At 44.6% G+C, this 26,890-nt stretch overlaps 1 protein-coding gene across 1 annotated transcript in view; it reads left to right on the top strand.

The window, feature by feature from the left end:
* Positions 1-26,890, top strand: part of LOC126456833 (guanine nucleotide exchange protein smcr8b-like) — a 135,543-nt gene that overhangs the window by 17,849 nt on the left and 90,804 nt on the right. Inside the window, exon 3 of the mRNA XM_050092638.1 lies at positions 20,532-20,701. Coding sequence (XP_049948595.1) covers positions 20,532-20,701 — 170 coding nt within the window. The remainder of the gene's footprint in view (positions 1-20,531; positions 20,702-26,890) is intronic.

Genomic DNA, 26,890 nt, shown 5'->3' on the forward strand with positions numbered 1-26,890 from the left:
CCTCACCAACGTTTTGAGCAAATTGCTCGAACATATGGTGGGGCGGCGTTTGTGTTGGGTCCTTGAGTCGCGCGGTCTCCTCGCTCCATCCCAGGGTGGCTTCCGCCGGGGCCGGTCTGCAGCGGACAATTTGGTGCGGCTGGAGTCTGCTGTCCGTACGGCCTTTGCCCGACGTCAGCATCTCGTTGCTGTATTTTTCGATCTGCGGAAGGCGTATGACACCACATGGAGGCATCACATCCTCGCCATGTTGCATGAGTGGGGTCTTCATGGTCAGCTCCTGGCTTTTCTTCAAAGCTTTTTATTGCACCGCTCTTTCCGGGTGCAAGTCGGTGCCACCTCTAGTTCTTCTTATGTGCAGGAAAATGGGGTCTCCTTATTTCTAGTGGCCATTAATGGTCTGGCTGCAGCAGTGGGGTCGTCGGTGTCTCCTTCTTTGTATGCCGACGACTTCTGCATCTCATTTAGCTCCACGACTACGTTAGTCGCCGAACGCAGGCTGCAAGTCGCCGTTCGCAAGGCAGCATCATGGGCTCTGTCTCATGGTTTTCAGTTCTCTGCTGCTAAGACTCGAGTTATGCACTTCTGCAGGCATCGGACGGTCCACCCTCATCCTGACCTTTACCTCGACGGCCACCTGCTTGAAGTGGTGGACACTTGCCGCTTCTTGGGACTCGTGTTTGATGCCCGGCTCACGTGGGTTCCTCATGTTACTCAGCTGAAGCAAAAATGCTGGCGGCACCTCAACGCCCTCCGCTGCCTTAGCCACACGTCTTGGGGTGCAGATCGCTGCACGCTGCTGCGATTGTACAGAGCCCTTGTGCAGTCCCGGCTTTATTATGGGAGCCTGGCCTATGGGTCTGCGTCCCCCTCAGTGTTGAAGTTGTTAGACCCCATCACCACTGTTGGGTTCGGCTTGCAACTGGCACTTTTCGCACCAGCCCCGTGGATAGTCTACTGGTGGAGGCCGGGGTTCCCCCGCTGTGGGTTCGCCGCCATCGTCTCCTCGCCGACTATGCTGTCCACGTGCATTGCTCGCCAGGCCATCCCAATCGTCGCCTGCTTTTCCCTGCCATGGTCCTCCATCTGCCCGAACGGCGACCTAGGTCTGGGCTTTCCGTAGCTGTCCGCGTCCGGTCCCTGCTGTCGGAACTGGGGTCATTCCCTTTTCTGCCTCCCTTCCGGATCCGTACACCTACGCCTCCCTGGTGTTTGTCCCGGTTGTCCGTCCGTCTGGATTTGGCACAGGGACCTAAGGACTCGGTTCCGCCTGTGGCCCTCCGTCGCCGTTTTCTTGCGCTCCTCGCCTCATTTCCGGGCTGTGAGCCTGTCTACACTGATGGTTCCCTGGTTGATGGTCGCACTGCCTACGCTTTTGCTCATGCTGCCCATGTTGAGCAACGCTCCTTGCCGGCTGGCTGCAGTATTTTTACTGCAGAGCTGGTGGCCATCTTGTGCGCTCTTGAGCATATGCGTTTCTGCTCAGGTAGGTCCATCGTCATCTGCAGTGACTCCCTGAGCAGCCTTCAGGCCATCGACCGCTGCTATCCCTCTTCTCCTCTGGTGTCCTCTATTCAGGAGTCTGTTTCCGCCATTGCCCGCTCTGGTCGTTCGGTGGTATTGGTTTGGACGCCAGGTCACGTTGGCATCCCGGGGAACGAACGTGTTGACAGGCTGGCCAAAGGGGCGATCGACGCCCCAGCTTTGGAGATCGGCCTCACAGCTCGCGACCTGCAGCTGGTGTTGCGCCGTAAGGTGCTTGGGGTGTGGTCTGTTGAGTGACATGGCATGACAGCCCAGAATAAACTGCGGGCCGTCAAGGAGACGACCGATGTGTGGCGCTCCTCCCTGCGGTCTTCTCGCAGGCAGTCTGTTATCCTGTGTCGGCTCCGCATCGGCCATACATACCTGACGCACGGCCATCTTTTGCGCCAGGAGGATCCCCCCCTGTGTCGGTGTGGGTCCCGGCTGACGGTCGCCCACGTTTTATTGGAGTGTCCCCGACTGCGCACCCTTCGGCAGTCTTTTAATCTCCCGGGCACCTTGCCTTTGATTTTATGCGACGATGCCTCCATGGCTGACAGTGTTTTACATTTTATCCGTGCTAGTCCTTTTTATGGTTCCATTTAGAGTGGTCCTGCACCTTTCCCTTTGTGTGTCTCTTGTCCTCGAGTCTCTCATATTTGGTTGCAGATTTTAGTGTGTAGTTGGTTGGTTGACTCTTTCCCTTTTTTGTTGTCGTGGTCAGTCAACCAGTCTCCCGTCATCTTCTTTTATTCTGTTTCCTTTTGTCTGGTGTCTTCGAGTCTGTAGTGTTCGTTACCGCATTTGTGTTCTTTTAGGGCCTGGGGGGGAGTCTCCTTCCCCTTGGGGTTTTACCTGTTTCGTGCATTTCTGTCTCGCCTTTTTTTTCTTGGAATGGGGGACTGATGACCTTAGCTGTTTGGTCCCCCTTAAACATCTCAACAACCACCACCGTCAACAGAAACAATCATTTGCTGAAATTTTAAATAAAGCCAAAGAAAAGAAATCCAGAGTCTTTTTTGTTGAAAACTGTTGAAGTTTCTGCAAAAGAAAATATTCCATTCAGAAAGCTGTTACTATAGAGAATAAAAGCTATTTATTCTCTTCTTTATTATTTTATCTCCAATAGTTGTTTTTTAATTTCCCTTTTTTTCTCTTTTGCTAGCAATTTCATCTTTAAGCATGTATCATGACAAGCTTTTAAATTTGTGTGCTGGACAATAACAAAAACCACTCAAATGTGAGTAGGATTCACACCCTGAGGGTTCTGTACTAATTTAATTATGTATATAGGTAAAGAAACTTCCTGGCAGATTAAAACTGTGTGCCGAACTTGGGACCTTAGCCTTTCGCGGACAAGTGCTCTACCATCTGAGCAATGTATATAGGTAGTTAATCTGTAGGTTTTGATGAGTGAGTTTGTGACTGAAAATGTGTGACATGAGTGACCATACCTTTTGATTGCATTGACTTAGAAGCTTGAATTTTTTATGCCATCGAGAGACTGTGGACATTAGTATTTGGCATAAATTCCAACTTAATACCTATACCTGTACCTCTGAGAAAGGTGTCCTGACAGACAGATGACAAATTAATTGTGTAAGGGTTCCATTTTTGCTTACTGACGTATGTAACCCAAAAAGCAGATGCTCATATGCCAAAAATAGATGCTACATTTTCAGTTCCTTACAAGTTGCAGTATATGTGCTAAAAGCTTTTAGAGACTCTAATTTAAGTTGATGATTATGCAGATGCTGTAGCTAGATTTCAGATGCTACAAGTGAAAATACTATTGTTACAACTAAAGTACACCCATATTGAGAAGAAACATAACACCTTGAACGACTTGAGATAGGACATTCATATTCACAGGACATGTCCATTAGTATTTGTTCTGCAGAAATGATTAGCATTTCAGTCACCTCGGTTTAGCATGTGCCCTGTGGCCTAGTAGGCACAAAGTCCACCATGGGCTCTGATAAATTGTTCCATGCTTGACGGCATTGACGCGTATAAGGCAAGAATGGCGCCCTGTGGTATAACTATACTTGCTGCATTCAACTGGTTCCAAAGTTCATCTGCAACTGTCGTTTCATCATATCCCACACATTTTGATTGGTGAGAAGTCTGGTGATCTGGCAGGCTAGGACAAATGGCTGACATCCTGTGACACCACAAAGGCATGTGTTCATGCAGCAACATATGGTCATGTTTTGTCTTGCTGTATGGTCATGTTTTGTCTTGCTGAAAAATGACATCTGGGGTGTTGTGCAGAAAGGATATGGCTACAGGTCACAGGATGTCATTCACATAGGTCACACTGGTAATATTGTTCTGAACACGCACCAACTGCATGCCACACCATAAGGCCTTGAGTGGGCACTATATGTCTAGTGCAAGTGCAGTCATTGTGATGCCACTCTCCATGTCTGTGGTGATCCAGAATGCAGCCATCATTTTCACACAAAAAGAACCTGGATTCATCTGAAAACTCTTTCTGAAACCATTCCTCCACCAGTGATGTCATTCCATACACCATTGCCATCTATCATGTTTTTGCAAAGTTGTGGAAGGTACATTCATCAAAGGTGGTGGAAAAGTGGACTATGTGCACTTAACCCATGCTGTAATGAATGAACGGTGATGGACTGTCATCCCTGATAGTGTACGATGTGTTTCACTGTTCCATTAGAACTCAAAAGGACACAGATATCTCCTGCAATGCCGTTCTGATGAGGTGTCGATCTTTGCGGGGGGAGGGGGGGGGGGGAGTGTCTACGTTTTGCAGTGTGACCCATCTCATTGTGTTTTACAGCCTTTTGTGAGCTATTCTGCACACACTCGTTGCACTGCCGAAACACTTCGTCCCGCACGAGCAGCAGTTTCCCAGATCGATGCATCACTTCTCTTATGCCAATAATGTGCCCTCTTTCAAACTCACTCATTTGACTTAGTTTCATGCATACATCTGTAAGGCATCCTGCATGATGCTAATCATTTTTGCTGAATGTACTACTGTACATGTCCTGTGAATATGAATGTCCTGTCTATAGTTGGTCAAGGTGTTACATTTTTTTCTGAATATGAGTGTAGAAAAAAAGGCTCTTGTTGTAACACAGCATAAATTGGGAAATTCATGGCCACAAAAAACACTGAATGAGAATGAATGATGATATTTTGCATTCTTCCGTTTTAAATGTAAATCTCAGTAATTAAATTGTTAATAAGCAGATTGCCTGTCTACAGCTTTTGTCTCAGTCTATTACATTTTCACCAGAAAAGGCGTGACAGCATTTTTAGTGTCAGGTGCCACTTGCTGTGGAACATCTGTTTGCATTTTTAGCAGTAGTTATTTGACAACAGTACATAATGCAGGTCCTGCCAGGAAGTTACCTGGTCTAGAATTGTTGTTGACATCTGCCTCCACCAAATGTCGACAGCCAATGAGATTGAATTGCCTTCCCGGTGCCTTGCAATGAGTAATGCTGGATGGTGATAACTGCTGTACTCCAGATTACACTGTCTTCTGTGGTAATAAAATTTCATTCATTGATTTCTGTAGCAAGATCTTGTGAGGATCACCATACCAAGCTACCTTCAAACTTACCATTGTGTCACAGACACTTGTATCAATGACTGCCTTCATTCTTATAAAATTATGCAAATTGTTAGGCTTCCTCTCCAGACTGCTTGGAAATGGGCGGGAAGGAAGCATCAATTTTGTACTGCTTTGGGTTCTTGCTTTCTTCTAGTTCTTCGGTATTTCAAGATTGATTAAATTCATATTGGTGCATTATTGAATAGTGGTTGTAATTGGTATAATTGTCACTTCAATAAAAAGCAGTTGACATTTATAAAGTGAGACTCTGTGACAAAAGTCTACATCTTATTTACTGCCTAAAGAGGAAATGAAGTATGTGAATAGATAACACTCTAGGTTCAAGGTAAAAGGAAAGAAATAAAGTAAGTTTGTCCAAAGATTTAGATGTGGTACTCAGAATGTGGTTGTTCCATTTATTCTGTTATCAGGTTCCATGGGACCATGGAAGTAAAGCTGCTTAACTGTGGAACATGTCAGTACACACTTTACAAAATACTGATAGAAAAACTGACAAACAAAAGAAACTAAAGAATTAGTCAAGCATGAAAGAAATTGTGAGAGAGTGTTGCAAGGAACTCCTGTGCAGAATAGAAGGTGTGTCGAGCAAGGAAACCTCCCAACTTCAATTTGAAGACTTATAGTTTATTAATAAGTTTGTCTCATTTCTGCTTGAAGTCCATTGAAAATGAAACCTGCTGAATAGTCCATACCTTTCTTTACAAAACTTACAGGAAGAGTTATTCAAGTGCAAATTATTTTTCTGTTGTATCTTCACTCGGGAATAATAATAATAATAATTTTTGTGGTCTCAGAAACTACATCAGTCAAAAATTGATGAAATTGGAAAGGGAGAGTGAAAATTTCTCCAAAAAATTTACAGTGAGATTAATGTAAATGCCACATGGGTTAAAAGAAAAACTGCTGCCCTATACACACCTGTAGACAAGTTCACTGATGCAATCATAGGAGATGCTTGAAGTTTGTGGTCACATCTGTGGAACACAGATAACACTAGGTTAACTAAAAAGGTATGTACTCAATATAAGAAATTCAAAAAATGCAAAAATCTCTTGATTAGCAGAAACTAAACAGGACTTATGAGAAATGAACACTACAGAAGATACCATCTTGTTGATCACACATTCACAGAGAAAGCTATAAAGATCTCTGGGAAACAATGGACAGGCGCATGCAGGAAACAACACAGATAAATCATGAAGAGATTTTGGTAAGAGAAGAAGGAAACAAAACCACCAGACCAAAGTAACAAGTTCAAATGTGCTCTTTAATTGGACATAACAAAGAAAGAAAGAAAGAAGAATAAGTTCGTATAGATCAATGGCCTGCTACATGTTGAAAGACATTGAACTCCTCCTCAAAGACTTTTGTGTCCCTAACCAACCCCAGTAATCCTCCCAACAGAAGCAGACCTACAGTTTAACATGGAATCTGAACCACATGTCATTCCTGGCAAATCTTTACATTATTGAGAGGTGAAGGGCAAATTAAAGGCAGACAGGAAAATATACTGTTTCAACCAGGATTCAAGCCACAACCTCTCAGTCTCCAAGCATGTGCTTTACCACTAGGTCACCAGGTCCAATGCTGAATGAATGTTGTCAACAATGACTCTTACGACTAAGCATACATATGGTGATGACAGAGATAGCATTCTGAGACACCTACACAACAGCCCCTGTGTAGTTCACTAGCTGACATTGCAGAACTGCCTTCCCCCTGCGGGTTCGGGGGTTAGAATAGGCCCGCGGTATTCCTGCCTGTCGTAAGAGGCGACTAAAAGGAGTCTCAAACGTTTCGGCCTTATGTGATGGTCCCCTGTCGGGTTTGACCTCCATATCTCAAAATTTTTCCGAAGAGTGAGCCGATTGGGGAAGGGCGCCTTACTTGGTGCATTGCGTCCGTGTTGTGTTGAGAACTTTCGCCATCTTATTCGTCGTTGCATTGCAGTCTTGCCTGCTCTCCATCGCTCGGGCATGGATGCGCTCCTGCGTGCACTTTCTGCCAAGCACTGTGCAGGGCCATTTTCTGCACTGCCGACGCTCATGGACCACATGTCACCTAACATCCAGCACGGTAGCCAGTCCGTTGTGGTGGGGCCGCCATGTACCCTCTTGGTTGTAGCCCCCTGACAACACAGGGATCGCTCTACTGATTCCTGCGCCGTCCACTCCCCACGTATGCCAAGGAGTAGATGCCCAATTCCCTGGGGCATCAGGACTCCCGGCAATGGCCATCCTGCCAGGTGGCTATTGCTGTGGCTGGGTGGCGCCCGTGGGGAGGGCCCTTGGTCGGAGTAGGTGGCATCAGGGCGGATGACCCGCAATGAAGCGTGGTACATCATCCCTCGCTGGCGGCCAGTCGTCAGCAGTCTCTAAGCGTTCCAAAGCTCACTTTAAGGCTAATGTGTATGACCCCAAATCGTTCCCCTTCCTCGCCACACCATGGGAGGAACGAAAGGCATTGCATGAAAGTGAGACGTATTCGCCCAGATATCTTGTTTGTACCAGAGCTGATGGGGAATCTTTTATATACGTGAAGCCTCAGTTCTTTGTAGAGCATTTAGAGGACAAGTTTGGGGAGGTGGAGGGCTTGTCCAAGATGCCGTCCGGATCTGTGTTGATAAAAACGGCATCCTCCGCCCAGTCGCGGGCCTTGCTCGCTTGTACTAAGCTGGGGGATGTCTCCGTCACTATCACGCCCCATAAAAGTCTGAATATGGTCCAGGGCATTATCTTCCACAGCGATCTCCTTTTACAGTCCGATGACGAGCTGCGCGCCAACTTGGAGCGCCGCGGTGTCCATTTCGTCCGGCGCGTCCACCGGGGTCCGAGGGATCGTCAAGTTGCCACCGGTGCCTTCATCTTGGCCTTCGAGGGTGACACGTTACCTGAGAAGGTCAAGGTGATGGTGTACCGTTGTGATGTCAAGCCTTATATCCCTCCCCCGATGCGGTGCTTCAAGTGTTGGAAGTTCGGCCACATGTCTTCACGCTGTGCTTCCGACCTCGTCTGTCGCGATTGCGGTCGACCATCCCATCCTGATCATCCCTGTGCGCCGCCTCCAATCTGTGTGAACTGTGGTGCGCACCATCCGCCTTGCTCGCCAGACTGTCCGATTCTGCAGAAGGAGCGGAAGATCATGGAAATCAAGACTCTCGACCGCCTGACGTACACTGAGGCGAAGCCGAAATATGAGCGGCTTCATCCAGTGCGCATGACAGCTTCATATGCCGCAACTGTCACTCCTGCTACAGTTCCATCCGCTCCAGTCAGCTCTCAGAGTCGAAGTCCCACACCTGCCCCCTTGATGGTGGGGGGCACTAAACCCACTGTTGCTCCTGCTCCATCTACTTCAGGAGCAACACCCCCCCACCCATCGGGGACACCAGTTCCCCCTTCCCAGCCGGAGAAGCTTAAGACTTCTTCGGCTACTCTCGTAAGGAAGGGGTCCCTTGGGGACCTCCCTTCCCAAGTTCCGACCGGTACCAAGGCCGGAAGCCGCAAGTGGCTTAAACAACCGCCGGTCCGTGGTCGTCGGGACACGCGGTCGTCGTCTGTCCCTGAGACTGACCCAGTGACGCCCTCCCAGCCTGAGCCACCAAAGGCACAGCGCGAGAAGCAGAAGAAGAAGAAACTCCCCAAGGCTACCGACATTGCGGTGGCACCCATTCCACCGCTTCCTACAAGCTCTGCGTCTGAGGATGAGGTGGAGATTCTGGCGTCCGCTGAGGACATGGATCTCGCCAGTCCCTCGGATGCAATAGATAGCTGTTGTCCAGGTGGTGCCTCAGTAGCAGCAGGGCCCCCGGAGGCGTAATCTGCCTCCCCAGTCCCTTCACGCCTTTCCCATCCATGGCTAATACCATCCTCCAGTGGAACTGCAGCGGTTTCTTCCACCATCTAGCTGAGCTCCGCCAACTTATCAGCCGTCATCCTTTCCTTTGCATTGCTCTGCAGGAAACTTGGTTTCCAGCAATGCGAACCCCCACCCTCCGTGGCTATCGGGGTTATTTTAAGAACCGGGCAGCTTATGCAAAGGTGTCTGTTGGCGTCTGCATATATGTCCTTAACTCTCTTCACAGCGAGTTTGTACCTCTACAAACAGCTTTAGAGGCTGTCGCTGTTCGGGTGTGGACGCCACAGGCTATTACCGTCTGCAGTATTTACCTTCCACCTGATGGTGCTGTCGCGCAGCATGTCCTGGCTGCTCTGATAGCCCAACTGCCGCCACCTTTTTTGCTGCTGGGCGATTTCAATGCCCACAAACCTCTATGGGGTGGGACTGTTTCCGATGACCGCGGTCGGACCGTGGAGCATGTGTTGGCTCAGCTCGACCTTAGCCTCTTGAACACCGGTGCTCCCATGCATTTCAGTGTGGCCCATGGCTCGTTCTCGGCCATCGATCTCTCTATTTGCAGCCCTGGACTTGTCCCATCCCTCCACTGGAGTGTGCATCCTGACCTGTGTGGTAGTGACCATTTTCCCATCTATTTGTCACTGCCCCAGTGTCATTCTTCTGGGCGCCTACCCCGCTGGGCTCTCCACAGGGCTGACTGGCCGGCTTTTACTTCCGCTGCAACCATTGAGTCTCCCCGACAGGGTGACATTGACGAGGTGGTCCGTGTGTTAACCACGTCCATCATTTCAGCGGCCGAGGCTTCCATCCCCCGTTCTTCTGGCCTCCCTCGGAGGAAGGCTGTCCCCTGGTGGTCGCCGGAGATTGCTGAGGCTATTCGCGACCGTAGGCGGGCTATTCAGCGTCATAGGCGGCACCCGTCTCTGGAGACCCTCATCGCCTTTAAGAGGCTCCGTGCCTTCGGCCGTCGTCTTATTGCACGGCGTAAGCAGGAGTGCTGGGAGAGGTACGTCTCATCCCTGGGCTCCCGTATCTCCCCCTCGCTCGTGTGGTCCTGGATCCGGCGGATTTATGGATCCCAGACCCCTACGGGTGTCCCTGGGATCTCCCTGGCCGGCGCTGTCTGCACGGACGCTGCCGCCATTGCTGAACACCTTGCTGCGCACTTAGCTAAGAGCTCTGCGACTGCAACTTATCCCCCCGCCTTTCGCTCTCTCAAGGAGCGTGCCGAGCAGACGCCGTTATCGTTCCGCACGCGTCGTTCTGAAGAATACAATGCTCCTTTCAGCGAGAGGGAATTCCTCGCTGCCCTCGCCGATTGCCCTGATACAGCACCAGGCCCAGTCTGCATCCACGCACAGATGCTGAAGCATCTCTCCAGGGACTGCCAGAGACACATCCTCACCATCTTTAACCGCATCTGGAGCGAGGGCGTGTTCCCGTCACAATGGCGAGAGGGTCGTATTGTCCCCATCTTGAAGCCCAGTGCGGACCCACTGGTGGTGGACAGCTATCGTCCCATTACCCTCACCAACGTTTTGAGCAAATTGCTCGAACGTATGGTGGGGCGGCGTTTGTGTTGGGTCCTTGAGTCGCGCGGTCTCCTCGCTCCATCCCAGGGTGGCTTCCGCCGGGGCCGGTCTGCAGCGGACAATTTGGTGCGGCTGGAATCTGCTGTCCGTACGGCCTTTGCCCGACGTCAGCATCTCGTTGCTGTATTTTTCGATCTGCGGAAGGCGTATGACACCACATGGAGGCATCACATCCTCGCCATGTTGCATGAGTGGGGTCTTCATGGTCAGCTCCTGGCTTTTCTTCAAAGCTTTTTATTGCACCGCTCTTTCCGGGTGCAAGTCGGTGCCACCTCTAGTTCTTCTTATGTGCAGGAAAATGGGGTCTCCTTATTTCTAGTGGCCATTAATGGTCTGGCTGCAGCAGTGGGGTCGTCGGTGTCTCCTTCTTTGTATGCCGACGACTTCTGCATCTCATTTAGCTCCACGACTACGTTAGTCGCCGAACGCAGGCTGCAAGTCGCCGTTCGCAAGGCAGCATCATGGGCTCTGTCTCATGGTTTTCAGTTCTCTGCTGCTAAGACTCGAGTTATGCACTTCTGCAGGCATCGGACGGTCCACCCTCATCCTGACCTTTACCTCGACGGCCACCTGCTTGAAGTGGTGGGCACTTGCCGCTTCTTGGGACTCGTGTTTGATGCCCGGCTCACATGGGTTCCTCATGTTACTCAGCTGAAGCAAAAATGCTGGCGGCATCTCAACGCCCTCCGCTGCCTTAGCCACACGTCTTGGGGTGCAGATCGCTGCACGCTGCTGCGATTGTACAGAGCCCTTGTGCAGTCCCGGCTTGATTATGGGAGCCTGGCCTATAGGTCTGCATCCCCCTCAGTGTTGAAGTTGTTAGACCCCATACACCACTGTGGGGTTCGGCTTGCAACTGGCGCTTTTCTCACCAGCCCCGTGGATAGTCTACTGGTGGAGGCCGGGGTTCCCCCGCTGCTGGTTCGCCGCCATCGTCTGCTCGCCGACTATGCTGTCCACGTGCATTGCTCGCCAGGCCATCCCAATCGTCGCCTGCTTTTCCCTGCCATGGTCCTCCATCTGCCCGAACGGCGACCTAGGTCTGGGCTTTCCGTAGCTGTCCGTGTCCAGTCCCTGCTGTCAGAACTGGAGTCATTCCCTCTTCTGCCTCCCTTCCGGGTCCGTACACCTACGCCTCCCTGGTGTTTGTCCCGGCCGTCCGTCCGTCTGGATTTGGCACAGGGACCTAAGGACTCGGTTCCGCCTGTGGCCCTCCGTCGCCGTTTTCTTGCGCTCCTCGCCTCATTTCCGGGCTGTGAGCCTGTCTACACTGATGGTTCCCTGGTTGATGGTCGCACTGCCTACGCTTTTGCTCATGCTGCCCATGTTGAGCAACGCTCCTTGCCGGCTGGCTGCAGTATTTTTACTGCAGAGCTGGTGGCCATCTTGCGCGCTCTTGAGCATATGCGTTTCTGCTCAGGTAGGTCCATTGTCATCTGCAGTGACTCCCTGAGCAGCCTTCAGGCCATCGACCGCTGCTATCCCTCTTCTCCTCTGGTGTCCTCTATTCAGGAGTCTGTTTCCGCCATTGCCCGCTCTGGTCGTTCGGTGGTATTGGTTTGGACGCCAGGTCACGTTGGCATCCCGGGGAACGAACGTGTTGACAGGCTGGCCAAAGGGGCGATCGACGCCCCAGCTTTGGAGATCGGCCTCACAGCTCGCGACCTGCAGCTGGTGTTGCGCCGTAAGGTGCTTGGGATGTGGTCTGCTGAGTGGCGAGGCATGACAGTGCCTAATAAACTGCGGGCTGTCAAGGAGACGACCGATGTGTGGCGCTCCTCCCTGCGGTCTTCTCTCAGGGAGTCTGTTATCCTGTGTCGGCTCCGCATCGGCCATACATACCTGACGCACGGCCATCTTTTGCGCCAGGAGGATCCCCCCCTGTGTCGGTGTGGGTCCCGGCTGACGGTCGCCCACGTTTTATTGGAGTGTCCCCGACTGCGCACCCTTCGGCAGTCTTTTAATCTCCCGGGCACCTTGCCTTTGATTTTATGCGACGATGCCTCCATGGCTGACAGTGTTTTACATTTTATCCGTGCTAGTCCTTTTTATGGTTCCATTTAGAGTGGTCCTGCACCTTTCCCTTTGTGTGTCTCTTGTCCTCGAGTCTCTCATATTTGGTTGCAGATTTTAGTGTGTAGTCGGTTGGTTGACTCTTTCCCTTTTTTGTTGTCGTGGTCAGTCAACCAATCTCCGGTCATCTTCTTTTGTTCTGTTTCCTTTTGTCTGGTGTCTTCGAGTCTGTAGTGTTCGTTACCGCATTTGTGTTCTTTTAGGGCCTGGGGGGGAGTCTCCTTCCCCTTGGGGTTTTACCTGTTTCGTGCATTTCTGTCTCGCCTTCTTTTTTTGGAGTGGGGGACTGATGACCTTAGCTGTTTAGTCCCCCTTAAACATCCCAACAACCACCACCACCACCAGAACTGCCTGAGTGCCCTTTTCTAGGCAAGGAATTTTCTTATCCGATGTGCAGAGTTGCTGCAAAATATGATACAACAGAAGATGGTAGAGTGAAAGCAAAGTAAACAAGACTTTTCATTCTGATGCCAAACATAGTGGATGTTATTTTATAATAAAGATAGCAGCATTGTGTCTGCACAAGATGTTGAATGTTACAGTGCACTGCACTTTCTTGCAGTTGAGCCTTAATCTGTTCTTTAAGAACCACATACCAATGGTACTGACTACCCTATTAGTTATGCTCCAAATATGGCATTTTTTAACCAGTTTTTTGTTCTGCTTCATTGGTTTGTAGCATCTTTCATTTTCCCCCCAAGGAAAACATCAGATAGATGCTTTAACTAACAACAATGTTTCTGTTGTTATGTCCAATGTAGAGACAAATTGGATTCAAGATCCTCTGACAATAATAATAAAATGCCACTTGCAATGTCTTCAACAATTTTGATTGACATCTGTGAGCTGTAATACCCGTTGCCACATGTGCCTTCTTACTGACTGAAAAAAAAAAAAAAAATCACAGAGATAGTTGTAGCTCATCTTAATTATATGTGGTCCATCGCAGAGGCTACCATGTACCACTACTAGTCGTTTCCTTTCCTGTTTGACTTGCAAATAGAATGAGGGAAAAATGACTGTCTACTAGCCAACATATGAGGCCTAATTTCTCTCATCTTATCTTTGTGTTCCTTAAGCAAAATGTACATTGGTGACAGTAGAATTGATCTGCAGTTGGCCACAAATGCCAGTTCTCTAAATTTCCTCAATAGTACCTCATGAAAAGAGCATTGCCTTCACTTCAGGGACGCCTGTTTGAGTTCGTGAAGCATTTCCATAATACGTGCGTGCTGATCGAACCTATCAGTATGAAATCAAGCAGCATGGCTCTGAATTGTTTCAATGTCTTCCTTTAATCTGATATGGTGGGTATCCCAAACACTTGAGCAGACTTGAAAATTTGGTGCACTAGCATTCCCTACGCCATCTCCTTTATTAATGAGCTGCGCTTTCCCAAAATTCTCCCCATTAAACAAAATCGAGCAGTTGCCTTCCCAACTCTCAACCTGATATGTACATTCTATTTCATATCGCTTTGCAATATTATTCATCGATATTTAATTGATGTGATAGCATCAAACAGTGCATTATGAATGCTGTTCTGAATGTTATAGGATTGTTTTTCCTACTCATCCCCATAACTTACATTTTCCTACGTTTAGAGAAAGCTGCCATTCACCATACCAACTAGAAATTCTGCCTAAGTCATCTTGTGTCCCCTTACAGTCATTCAAGGACGACACCTTCCCATACATCACAGCATCATCAGCAAACAGCCATAAATAGCTGTTCACCCTTTCTACCAAATCATTTCTAAGAATAAGTGCGTGTGATGGACAGTCACCATTGAGGACTTTCCACTGAGTTCTATTACTTAAAAAGTCTTTGAGCCACTCACATATCTGGAAACCTATTCCATATGTTTGGACCCTCATCAGCTGTCTGCAGTGGGGTACAGTGTTGCTTCTATCCATGGTTTGTAGCATATAGTGAGAAAAGGGCAAGTTGAGTTTCGCACGAGTGGCACTTTCTTAATCTACACTGATTTGTGGGCAGAAGCTTTTCTGTCTTGAGAAAATTTGTGATATTCAAACTCAGAAAGTGTTCAAGAATTCTGCCACAAACCGACCTTAAGGATATTGGTCCGCAATTATGTGAGTCTCTTCTTTCACTTTCTTATCTACAGGAGTCACCTGCATTCTTTTCCATTTGCTTGGGACTTTGTGCTGGGTGAGAGATTCATGATTAATGCAGGTCAAGTAAAGTTCCAGTGCTGCGGAGTAAATTCTGCAAAACCTAACTGGGATTCCATCCGGACCTGGCAACATATTTATTTTCAACTCCTTCAGTTGCTCCTCTATGCCAGGGAAGTTTACTTATATGTCCTTCATGTTCGTATGATTGTCCTGCATGAATGATTTCTGAAACTCTGAAATTTAAAACTTCATCCTTTGTTTCACTGTCTTCTATTGCCAAACCCGACTGGTCAAGGAGTAAATGGACAGGAGCCTTCAACCTGCTTAGTGATTTTACATATGATCAGAATTTTCTTGGGTTCTTGGCAAGATCTTTTGCTAAGGTATGACAGTGGCAGTTTTTGTACGCTTTGTGCATTGATCTTATGGACGCATGAATATCTAACTTTACCTGTCAACATTTGTGCATTCTTTTTTGGACCGAGAGTGCAACAATCTCTGTTTCCTCATCGTTTTCTGAATTTGATTATTGAACTATGGAGGGTCTTTCCAGCCTTCACCCACTTACTGGCACGTACATGTCCAGAGCACCATGTCTACGTCCATCATATTGCAACTAAATTATGGCCATTCACTGTGTAAGTGGGATGCTAGCAACTGCTTGTCCGCTTTCTGCAGCGTAAATACTCTCCTAGCCTTCTTGAAAGTCTTATTAACTTTAGTAACCATCATCACTATGATGATATCATGATCTCTAATCCGTGTGTCTATACCGACACTGTTGATAAGGTCAAGCCTATTTGTAGCTACTGGGCCTAAAATATTTCCTTTGCATGTAGGTTGTCGAACTAGTTGTCCAAGGCAGTTTTTGGAAAACATGTTCAAAAGTACTTTCCAAGAGTATCTGCTCATACCACCTGCAGTGAATCTATAGATGTTCCAATCTATACTTGATAGATTAAAGTTGCCTCCAACTAGTACTGCATAATCTGGGTGTTCCCATGCTACTAGGCATAGCCTTTCCTTGAATGATTCTACAAGTATTATGGCGAAATCAGGTGTCTGGTAAAAACATCAAATAATCGACTTGGCTTACTACTCATGTCCAGCTAATGTCACAGTCAGACTCACTTTTGTTCACAATAGATATGATATTTTTATTGACAGCGCTGAACACTTGCTCTCCTATGACATCTAATATGTCACCTTGATATATGTTGCATGCCTCACTAAATATTTCGGAGCAGTTATGAGAGAAATTTGAAAATGATTGCTTTCCCTGGAGAGCTGTAAGTTCAGAAACTTTATTTATATTTCAGTTCCAAGAGTGATTTGAGTGTGACAATTTTTTCCTGGAGGGCAGTAAGTTCAGGAACTTCATTATGAATACTTTGGCAATTTATAATTAAAATTTTGACAGTCATAGTGTGTCTACTTTGTGTGCACAATCTGATTTCGCTCCCTGTGAGTTGGCTGGCGAGTGTTCGTCAGAGGCCCTCAAACTACAGCCTAGCCTAAAAAACCTCCATGTGCACTCCTGAAGTACTTTGCTACCCGAGTAGCTGCTTTCTTTGTGTCGTGTGCTCTTGGTCTATCAATGAAAATTGTACAGTTCGTGACCCCATAACACAGGTCTAGAAATCTGCAGCCAAGGCCTTCGTAAAATCAAAGGAGCCTTTGGTTCAGACCACCCACTCGGATCCAAGCCAAAGGACCCTGATGAGTTCTAGGAACAATGCTGCAAATTGTAAGCTCTGCTTCCACCCTTCACATGAGGCCAGCAGTCTTCACCACTTCTGCCAGCTGCCCGTATGAATTGAGGGTGGCCTAATAGCCTAAGTGACAGATTTCATTGGTGCCGATATGAACCAGAACTTGCAGACATCTGCACCCTGCCTGCTTGATAGCTGCAGGCAGGACCTCCTCCACATCTCAAATGGGGGCCCCCAACAAATGTACTGAGTGCACATTGAACCCTGGACACTATTTCCCTAAGGAGCTCCATAATTCACCTAACGTTGGAGCTCCCAATAACTAGTTAACTCCTCCCCATGTATGCCTGCTTGGACCTGCTGAAGGAGTGACCAACTATCATTTCACAGGGTGAGGGCAAGGTCAGCTGGCCAGTATCCACACTGGCTTTCCACCTTGAGCATCCTGCAATTCGGCATGCAGTGAACATTGATTCCCTGCGACAGGTATAGTGCAAGATGCCTCGGCATCAGGTCTTTTGGGTGAAATGAGTGACACCTAAGGCATCCCATATAAGGTGCCAGGTGCTCCACTGCCGCTATATCCAGAGGCAGCAGCCTGGAAATGGCTGACCATGCCTACAACCGCCTTTAGCAGCTTTCGAACTGTGGGCAGTTCCTCCTGTGCCCACACAAAACATGCGCACATCCTATTTCTCCAGCTAACTTAAGGACTGAAGTATGAAACAAACAGAAAAAGCTAAATGTGTGGCTTGCCGGTCTCCTGCAGTTTCACCAGTGGAGGCTAGCAACTGACTGAACTGTGCTCCGTGGTTACTGGTCTACCAAAACAAACAAATGACCACTGCACTACAGACAGTGAGAATGTTTTTGTTACGGTTACAAAACTGTGATACTACACCTCTCAAATACAGAAATACGCAGTGAATTTATGTACTAAACTATGTGAGCTCACAAAAACACGCAAAGAATTTAAGAATTAATATAACGGAAAAGCTGCATACCTTACTTGCTAATCTCCCAGTGCTTCACCAATGAAGACTGACAGCTGACTCAAAACTATTACAGCAACACTCAAAACTCAACTCATGGTTACTGTGAAAACTTGTTAATGTTTTGAACTTTACTTGAAAGTTCTTTTCTTATTCTTAAGTCTTTATGCATGGCCAACAGGCCTTACTGGCATCTAAATGTAAGCATAATTTTGTATAGCAAAACACTGCTCTGTTGATTGTTTAATATGCTTTATACATTTCAAGATATCAATTTACTTTTTATTTTGTCTAAAATTTTGTTCTTTGATTTGTGAAATTTTGTTCTTTAATTTGTGTGAACATAGTTCAGTAATGTAATAATAATAATAAAAAACTGACATGAGCAATGAATTGCACTCCATTATTATTATTATTATTATTATTATTATTATGTTGCACCTTGTTGTGTTGGTGAATATGCCTTTCTTCCTTTCCTCAGATTTCTATACAATCCTGTAGAGGGAAGGCATGGAATTAGATATTGAAGAATTTATGGAGGAAAGGGGAATGATCCACAGCTAAGCAATAGATTTAAGAGATATATTTGAATTTGGAGGAAATGTAAATACAGCATTATTTATTTTTTATTCTACTTTTAATTTTCTCATAAGTTCTGAGGAGGTTTGATTTCATCAAGAACTGCCATATTGATAGAGTGCTTACTGCTAGCCAGAATGCAAACTGGTTTCAGCATAATGACTTCTTTTCATACTCAGCTATAACATCTCTAAGTTTGCTCCTCATTTTTAGGAGTAAAATAAAAAATTGCATAAAAACATATTGTTGCTGTTATTATCTTCAGTTTGAAAAATTGGTTTGTAGCAGATCTCAAAGCTACTGTATCTACACCTACATCTATACACTGCAAACCACCATGAGGTGCACAGTAGAGTGTACGTCCCACTGTACCAGTTATTAGAGTTTCTTCCTGTTACAATCACATATGGAGCACGGGAAGAATGATTGTTTGAATGTCTCTGTGCATGCAGTAATTATTCTTGTCTTATCCTCATGATCCTTATGTGAGCGATACACAGGGGATTGTAATATATTCCTAGAGTAATTATTTAGTCAGTTCTTCAAATTTTGTTAAGGAACTTTCGTGGGATAGTTTACATCTATCCTGTGCAAGTCTCTTTACCTCCAGATAACTAATGGAACCTACATGCTTCTGTATCTGTGTACTGTATTCATCCCTTGGTCTTCCTCTATGATTTTACCCCCCCCCCCCCCCCCTCCCACTTCCCTCCAGCACTAAACTGGCGATTCCTTGATGTCTCTGAATGTGTCCTATCTCCCTATCTCTTCTTCTGGTCAGGTTATGGTACAAATTTCTTGTCTCCCCAATCCTTTTCAGTACCTTCTCATTAGATACACAACCTACCCATCTAATCTGTAGCACCACAATTTGAAAGCTCCTGTTCACTTCTTGTCTAAACTGTTTGTCTCCCATGTTTCACTTCCACACCTGGCGAAAACATAGGTTTGCATTTCCTTAACCTAACTGGTAAGAGAAGTTGAAGGGTTAGTTCTGCCTCATGTGTTCCTTCATTTCTACAGAACCCAAATTGATCTTCCCCAAGGTGGGCTTCTACCAGTTGTTCTGTTCTTCTGTAAGGAATTCATGTTAGTATTCTTCAACCATGACTTTGTAAACTGATATTTCGGTTATATTCACACCTATCAACATCTGCTTGCTGTGAAACTGGTATTATTATATTATTCTTGGAAGTCTGAGGGTATTTCGTCTGTCTCGTTATTATTATTGTCCTGAAATCTGTGGAAGAATATTTTATTAATGTATAGGGGAGCCATTTTTTGTCCTTGTTACAGTGATATTTTGCATCTGATCCTTAGCCAATATTTACTTTTTACTCATTAACAATCTGTTTTTATGTTGTTTTCCTGCTGTAGTAATACTTCTGCATTTTCATAAAAAAAAAAAAAAATTTCAACATGTTGTGTGGTAGTAGTTTAATACTGTTATTTATTTGTATTGGGTTTAAATTATGATACAGAAGATATTTTGTAAGACCCATTTTCTAGAAAAAAATATAATATAAACTTATAACTTCAATGTTTTCTTTCTTCAAATTCCATATGCAGTCGCACTGTCTTATCATTTTATGTTGTTGATGAACACTTTGTGGTATTTTTGTTATTCAGTTTGTGTGCTAGCAGATATGCTTGTAAGGCATATTTATGCCTCGTGTGAGATGCTGTTGTGTTTAATTTCAGTTGGATATGAATCATGCCTTCTCTTATTCTGACATTTCTTATTTTCACTGCCAAACTTCCAGTTTTCTAATACTTTTGCCCATCATCATTACATGGAGTATACTACTTTTCAGTTGCAAAACTGGAACACACTTATTGGAAAGAGTGAATGGATATAAATCAGAGAACAAAATAACAGCACTTTCAAACATACGAGTATGTTCGTTTACTCAACATAAATACTAACAGTGTTTAGAGTAAAAGTCTGCTCCAGTTCTTCCTTTTTTCCAGCAGCTTATGAGTAGAACATTTCCCTCCCCCGTTTAGCATAGATGGTATGAATAATTATAAAAATTCCAGGAAGGAGTAAGATGATGGAATAAGTGGAGACACCATAAGCGGAGGTGTCGAACATTGTAGTGCATAGAAGCTGAACATTGTAGTGCCGTTTTCAAACTTTTGTTCTTGTACATTGCGTTCTGAAGAAGAATCCAATTGTGTGCAGAAGAAAAATCCAAATATGAAGTCTGAGTTACAATGCTCAACTTCTGTTTGAAATGCCTATTGTCTGTTCATAAGATGAATTGTGTTACTTTCTTTTTTAAATGTGCCGATTCCATTATTGCAGGATGTGTTTACAGGTTTTGCAGAAAGTTTGCAGTTTAAAATGAGGCTTCATTTATTGAACTGCTGCCCATTTGTCACATGTAAATGGCATTACAGGCATTCTAAACACCAATAACATCATTGTGGTTTTGTTTTAGGAGGAATGTTATTGCACAAAAGAAGATTTCATAGTTTTTGCTGAATTTTCTGAAGTTATGGGACCAGTTCCTCTACTAACATTCCCTTTGGCAATCAAAGATGATCCAAAAATAGATGTCAACACACTTATTCTGAAAATCATGTCTGTTGACTACCATGCAACTCCCAGGTAATGTGCTACTGCTGCTGCTGCTACTACTACTACTACTACTACTACTACTACTACTAATAATAATAATAATAATAATACACTGAGGTGACAACATTCGGGGGGATGATGGTTCAAACCCATCTCCGGCCATCCTGATTTAGGTTTTCCGTGATTACCCTAAATCATTTCAGGCAAATGCTGGGATGGTTCCTTTGAAGTGGCACAGCCGATTTCCTCCCCAATCCTTTCCTAATCTGAGCTTGTACTCCGTCTCTAATGATCTTGTTGTCGACGGAACGCTAGACAGTAATCTCCTCCTCCTCCTCCTCCTCCTGAGGTGACAAAAGTCGTGGGATACCTCCTAAGACCGTGTCGGATCAGCTTTTGTCCGGTATAGTGCAGCAAGTCGATGTGGCATGGACTCAGCAACTTGTTGGAAGTCACCTGCAGAAATATTGAGTAATGGTGCCTCTGCAGCTGTCCATAAATGAAAAGTGTTGCCAGTGCAGGATTTTGTCTGTGAACTGTACTCTCGATTATGCCCCATGTCGGTGACCTGGATGGCCTAATCAATCACTCGAACTGTCCATATTGTTCTTCTTCAAACCAATCGCAATCAGTTGTGGCCCAGTGACACAGCGCATGGTCATCCATAAAAATTCCATTGTTGTTTTGGAACACAGAGTCGACAAATGGTCTCCAAGTAGCTGAAAATAACCATTTTTAGTCAGATATTGGTTGAGTTGGGCAGAGGACACAGTACAGCCCATGTGAACACAGCCCACACCATTACGAAGCTACCATGAGTTTGCACATTGCCTTGTTAACAAGCTACGCCTGTGGCTTTGAGAGGTCAGTGCCACATTCAAAGCCCCCCATCAGCTCTTAGCAACTGAAACAGGGACTCATCTGACCAGGCCATGGTGTTCCGGTGATGTAGGGTCCAACTAATACTGTCACAAGCCCTGGAGAAGCACTGCAGGTGATATTGCGCTGTTGGCAAAGGCATTCGCATCAATCATCTGCCACCACAGCCCATCATTGCCAAATTTTGCTATGCTTTCCTAATGGATACTTTGATCGTACGTCCCACATTGATTTTTGAGCTTATTGGATGCAGTGTTGCTTATCTGTTATCACTGACATCTCTGCACAAATGACGCTACTCTTGATCATTAAGTGAAGGCCACTGCGTTGTCTGAAATTTGGTACTCAAGGCACACTCTTGACAGTATGAATCTCAGAACTGAATTCCCTAATAATTTCCAAAATGGAATGTCCCATGCATCTAGCTGTAATTACCATTCTGCATTCCAAGTGCGTTAATTCCTGTCGTATGGCCATAATCACTTCAAAAATCTTTTCACATGAATCACACGAGTACAAATGACATCTCTGCCAATGCACTGCCCTCTTATACCATGTGTACGTGATAATACCACCATCTGTATATGTGCATGTCACTAACCAGTGACTTTTGTCACGTCTGTGTGTAATATAAATAAGCAATTCAAAGAACAGGGTGATGGTAAATGAGAAGTAATGAGGACATCTACCATAATTTGAAGAAAATATCAGAAGTAATGGCAAATAAAGGTTGGAAAAATAAGTCAACAATGACCTGGATTATAGGATTAAGAAATAAACAATATCAAACAATAAGGTATAACAAAGAGAAACCTCTACATCCATACTCTACAAAACACTGTGAAGTGTATAGAAGCATCAGTTATTAGGCCTTCTACTCATTCTGTTCATGTATGGAGTGTGATGATAATGATTGCTTAAATGCCACTGTGCACAACGTAGTTAATCTAATCTTGTCTTCATGATCCATATAGGATGCAATACTTAGAACGTTGTATCATATTCTTGTATTCATCCCTTAAAATTGGTTCTTGAAACATTGTAAGTAAGCTTATACAGGATAGTCTGTTGTCAAACGCTTGGCAATTCAGTTTTTTCAGCATCATCCTGACACTCTCCCATCGGTCAGCCAAACCTGTAGCCACCCATGCTGCCCTTCTTTGTATACATCCAGGATCTCTTGCTAGTCCTGTTCGAGAGTGTACCTACACAACTGAGCAATGTTCTAAGATGAATCACACAAATGTTTTGTAAGCTGTCTCCTCTGTAGACTGATTGCTTTTTTCAAATATTCTACCAATGAACTGAAGTGTACTGCCTGCGTTACCTACACTACATTTTTGTGATTTGTAAAGTGTGCAAAATTTTGTTGTTTTTGTTGTGGTCTTCAGTCCAAAGACTGGTTTGGTGCAGCTTTTCATGCTACTCTATCCTGTGCAAGCCTCTTCATCTCTGAGTAACTACTGCAACTTACATCCTTCTGAATCTGTTTAGTGTTTTCATCTCTTGGTCTCCCTCTATGATTTTTACCCTCTATGGTTCCCTCCAATATTAAATTTGTGATCCCTTGATGCCTCAGAATGTGTCCTACCAACCGATCTCGTCTTCTAGTCAAGTTGTGCCACAAACTTCTCTTCTCCCCAATCCTATTCAGTGTGTCCTCATTAGTTACATGATATCCCCATCTAATCTTCAGCATTCTTCTATAGTACTACATTTCTAAAGCTTCTATTCTCTTCCTGTCTAAACTGTTTATTATCCATGTTTCATAACCATAAATGGCTACACTCCATACAAATACTTTCAGAATAGACTTTCTGATGTTTAAATCTATACTTTATGTTAACAAATTTCTCTTCACAATTAATAAAATATTCCAGACAATTATGGCGTGATCAAAGGGATTTCACTCTAAAATCCAAAGTTTCATCCCCGTCTGCAGAGGACATTTTCAAGGGGATCGTAGCATTGTCGAATGTCCGATTCACACCTGGCTTGCTACTGACACTCTCCCATGGGTCAACCAAAGTATCAAGCCAGTAGCGAGTCAATAGCGAGCCAAGGTGTGAATTGGACATTCAACAAAGCTACGATCCCCCTTGAAAATGTCCTCCGCAGGTGGAGACGAAACGTTGAGTTTTCAAGTGAAATCCTTTCGACCATGTCATAATAGCCCGAAATATTTTATTAATTGGTACAATTACAGCTGTAAAAGTTTACATTTTACAAATTTCTGTTCTTCAGAAATGCTTTCCTTGCCATTGCCAGTCTGCATTTTATATCTTCTCTACTTCAACCATTGTCAGTTGTTTTGCTGCCCAATTAGCAAAACTCATATACTACTTTAAGATTCTCATTTCCTAATCTAATTCCCTCAGCATCACCTGATTTACATTCCATTATCCTCATTTTGCTTTTGTTGACATCCATCTTACATCCTCCTTTCAAGACACTGTCCATTCCATTCAACTGCTCTTCCAAGTCCTTTGCTGTCTCTGACAGAATTACAATGCCATCGGCGAACCTCAAAGTTTCTATTTCTTCTCCATGGATTGTAATTCCTATTCTGAATTTTTCTTTTGTTTCCTTTACTGCTTGCTCAATGTACAGATTGAATGACATCGGGGATAGGCTATGACCCTGTCTCACGCCCTTCTCAACCACTGCTTCCCTTTTGAACCCCTCAACTCTTATAACTGCCATCTGGCTTCTGTGCAAATTGTAAATGGCTTTTCGCTCCCTGTATTTTACTCCTGCCACCTTCAGAATTTGAAAGAGAGTATTCTAGTCAAGATTGTCAAAAGCTTTCTCTAAGTCTACAAATACTGTAAACATAGGTTTTCATTTCCTTAACCTATCTTCTAAGATAAGTTGTAGGGTTAGGAGTGCCTCGTATCTTCCTACATTTCTGCGGAATCCAAACTGATCTTCCCCGAGGTCGGCTTCTACCAGTTTTTCTATTCTTCTGTAAATAATTTGTGTGAGTATTTTGCAACCGTGACTTATTAAACAGATAATTCAGTAACTGTCAAACCTGTCAGCACCTGTTTTCTTTGGAATTAGAATTATTATATTCTTCTTCAAGTCTGAGGGTATTTCAATGGTCTCGTACATCTTGCTCATCACATGAAAGAGTTTTGTCAGGGATGGCTCTCCCAAGGCTTTCAGTAGTTCTGTCAGTATGTTGTCCACTCCCAGGGCCTTGTTTTGACTTGAATCTTTCAGTGCTCTGTCAAATTCTTCATGCAGTATCATATCTTCCATCTCATCTTCATCTACATCCTCTTCTTTTTCCACAATATTGCTCTCAATTACATCACCCTTATATAGACCCTCTATATACTCCTTCCACCTTTCTGCTTCCACTTCTTTGCTTAGGACTGGTTTTCCATCTGAGCCTTTGATATTCATACAGGTGGTTCTTTTTTCTCCAAAGATCTCTTTAATTTTCCTGTAGGTGGCATCCGTCTTACACCTAGTGATATAAGCTTGTACATCCTTAGATATATCCTCTAGTCATTCCTGCTTAGCCATTTTGCACTTCCTGTTGATCTCATTTTTGAGATTTTACATTTCTGAATATTTAAAGCAAGTTGCCTGTCTTTGCACAGCTTTCAAATCTTATCAAGCTCTGAATATTTGTGCAGCTTTCTTCAGGCAGTACTTTACTATAGCTAACTGCACCATCTTGATGGGCTGAGGTTACTACTTAATATTGTTTGCATGGTTATTAAATGTACACCATGAACAGCAACGCTCCCAAGAGACTTCTCTGAAGTGCATTTAAAGTTACTTCTGTGACTGTCCGTCCAGTATAACATGCTGCATCCTTCCTACCAGAAATCTTGAATCCATCCACAAATTTTTGCATTTGAAAATAAGTATAGCTGCGGTACTGAGTCAGATGCTGTCTGGAAGCCAGGAAGTACATCTTCTACATGACAGTCTTCATCCATGGCTTTCAGGTGTCTGAGAAAAGTGCAAGTTGGGTTTCACATGATCAGTATTTTCAAAATCGACAGTTGTTGGCATGTAGGAAGCCATTGATATTCCTGAAATCCATGACGGTTGACATGGTGGAGGTCATTCTGTTTTTGAGATACTTCATTATATTTCAGCGCAGAACATGTTCTAAGTTTCTACACCAAAAGGATATCGAGGATTTTGAATGGTAGTTTTGTGGATGAATTGTGCTATTCTTCTTATACAAGAACATTAATCCCATTATCATATACAGTGTGAAGCAGTTGACAGACCACCCAAACTGTATCCACAACAAGTAAATAGATCAAGGTGAGATTTTTACTTACTTTAGTGGACAATGTAGCAAGTTTTCTGATGTAGGCAAGAAATCTTTAACATTTATAGCTTCTGACATATGACACAGGGTTTTTTTAACTATATATTTTTTTCTGTGGCTTTAAAAAGTTGCTTCAAAGAGAACTTAAACAACATAATATGTGGAAATTGATCAGATAATGACAAGATCAACAGTGCCACAAGCGAAGATGGATTTGTCCATGATGTGTAAATGATGTTGCATCCATAAACAGAATGTTGAAATCTTGTACACAAATTCCACATTATACGGCAGTTTTTGTACACACCATTTGGAGAACTGTAACTGACTGGAAGTTATTACTATGAAGCTATTTACCTGGCAAAATGTGGAAAGGAGTAAATGCACTGGAGTGTAATGTTCACAGAACACTCCTTTGACTGATTCCATTGGTACATTTGAGCTATGTCACATTGTCATGTGGATTGTGTATTCCCACTGCTAAAATGTTAGTTGCACTTCTCTGATCGATTTCTGCTCTTTTTCGTTGGCATATTGTATTCTTCACAGTTTCAATTTCGTGAATTTTTTAATGATATTTACAAGGACGAACTGTGAGAGTGTGGTGTGACCAGAATACCTTTCAGCATACAATTGGACTGTTACTGTTACAGTTTGATAAGTTTTGCCATAATTGAAAACCAAATCCACTTTTTGGCTGTAATATACATTGTGATGTCTGAATAGCTTCATGAGCTGTTTGTGTGGTTGCTACAACAGCAGAGCACAGACTGACGGGCATTAAGAGCATCACAAACTGACCCTGTTAGATATTTATTTGCATTTAGTACAGTATGGCGGATGTTTTGGAACCTCTTCTCCTGATGATGGGACAGTGGTTTGCATCACTGTGTCTTATTACCGGTAGTGTTTGATCATGCTATGCTATTGACGTAATCTTTCCAGTGCTACAGAAAGAAGTGTATAATTCCAGTAAGATAACTCGGTGCCAAAATTCTGCAGCTATGAACATAAAAATTACTGAGTGCTTCAAAAAATTC

The sequence above is a fragment of the Schistocerca serialis genome, chromosome 2 (assembly GCF_023864345.2).
Source record: "Schistocerca serialis cubense isolate TAMUIC-IGC-003099 chromosome 2, iqSchSeri2.2, whole genome shotgun sequence".
In the NCBI taxonomy this organism is placed as follows: domain Eukaryota; kingdom Metazoa; phylum Arthropoda; class Insecta; order Orthoptera; family Acrididae; genus Schistocerca; species Schistocerca serialis.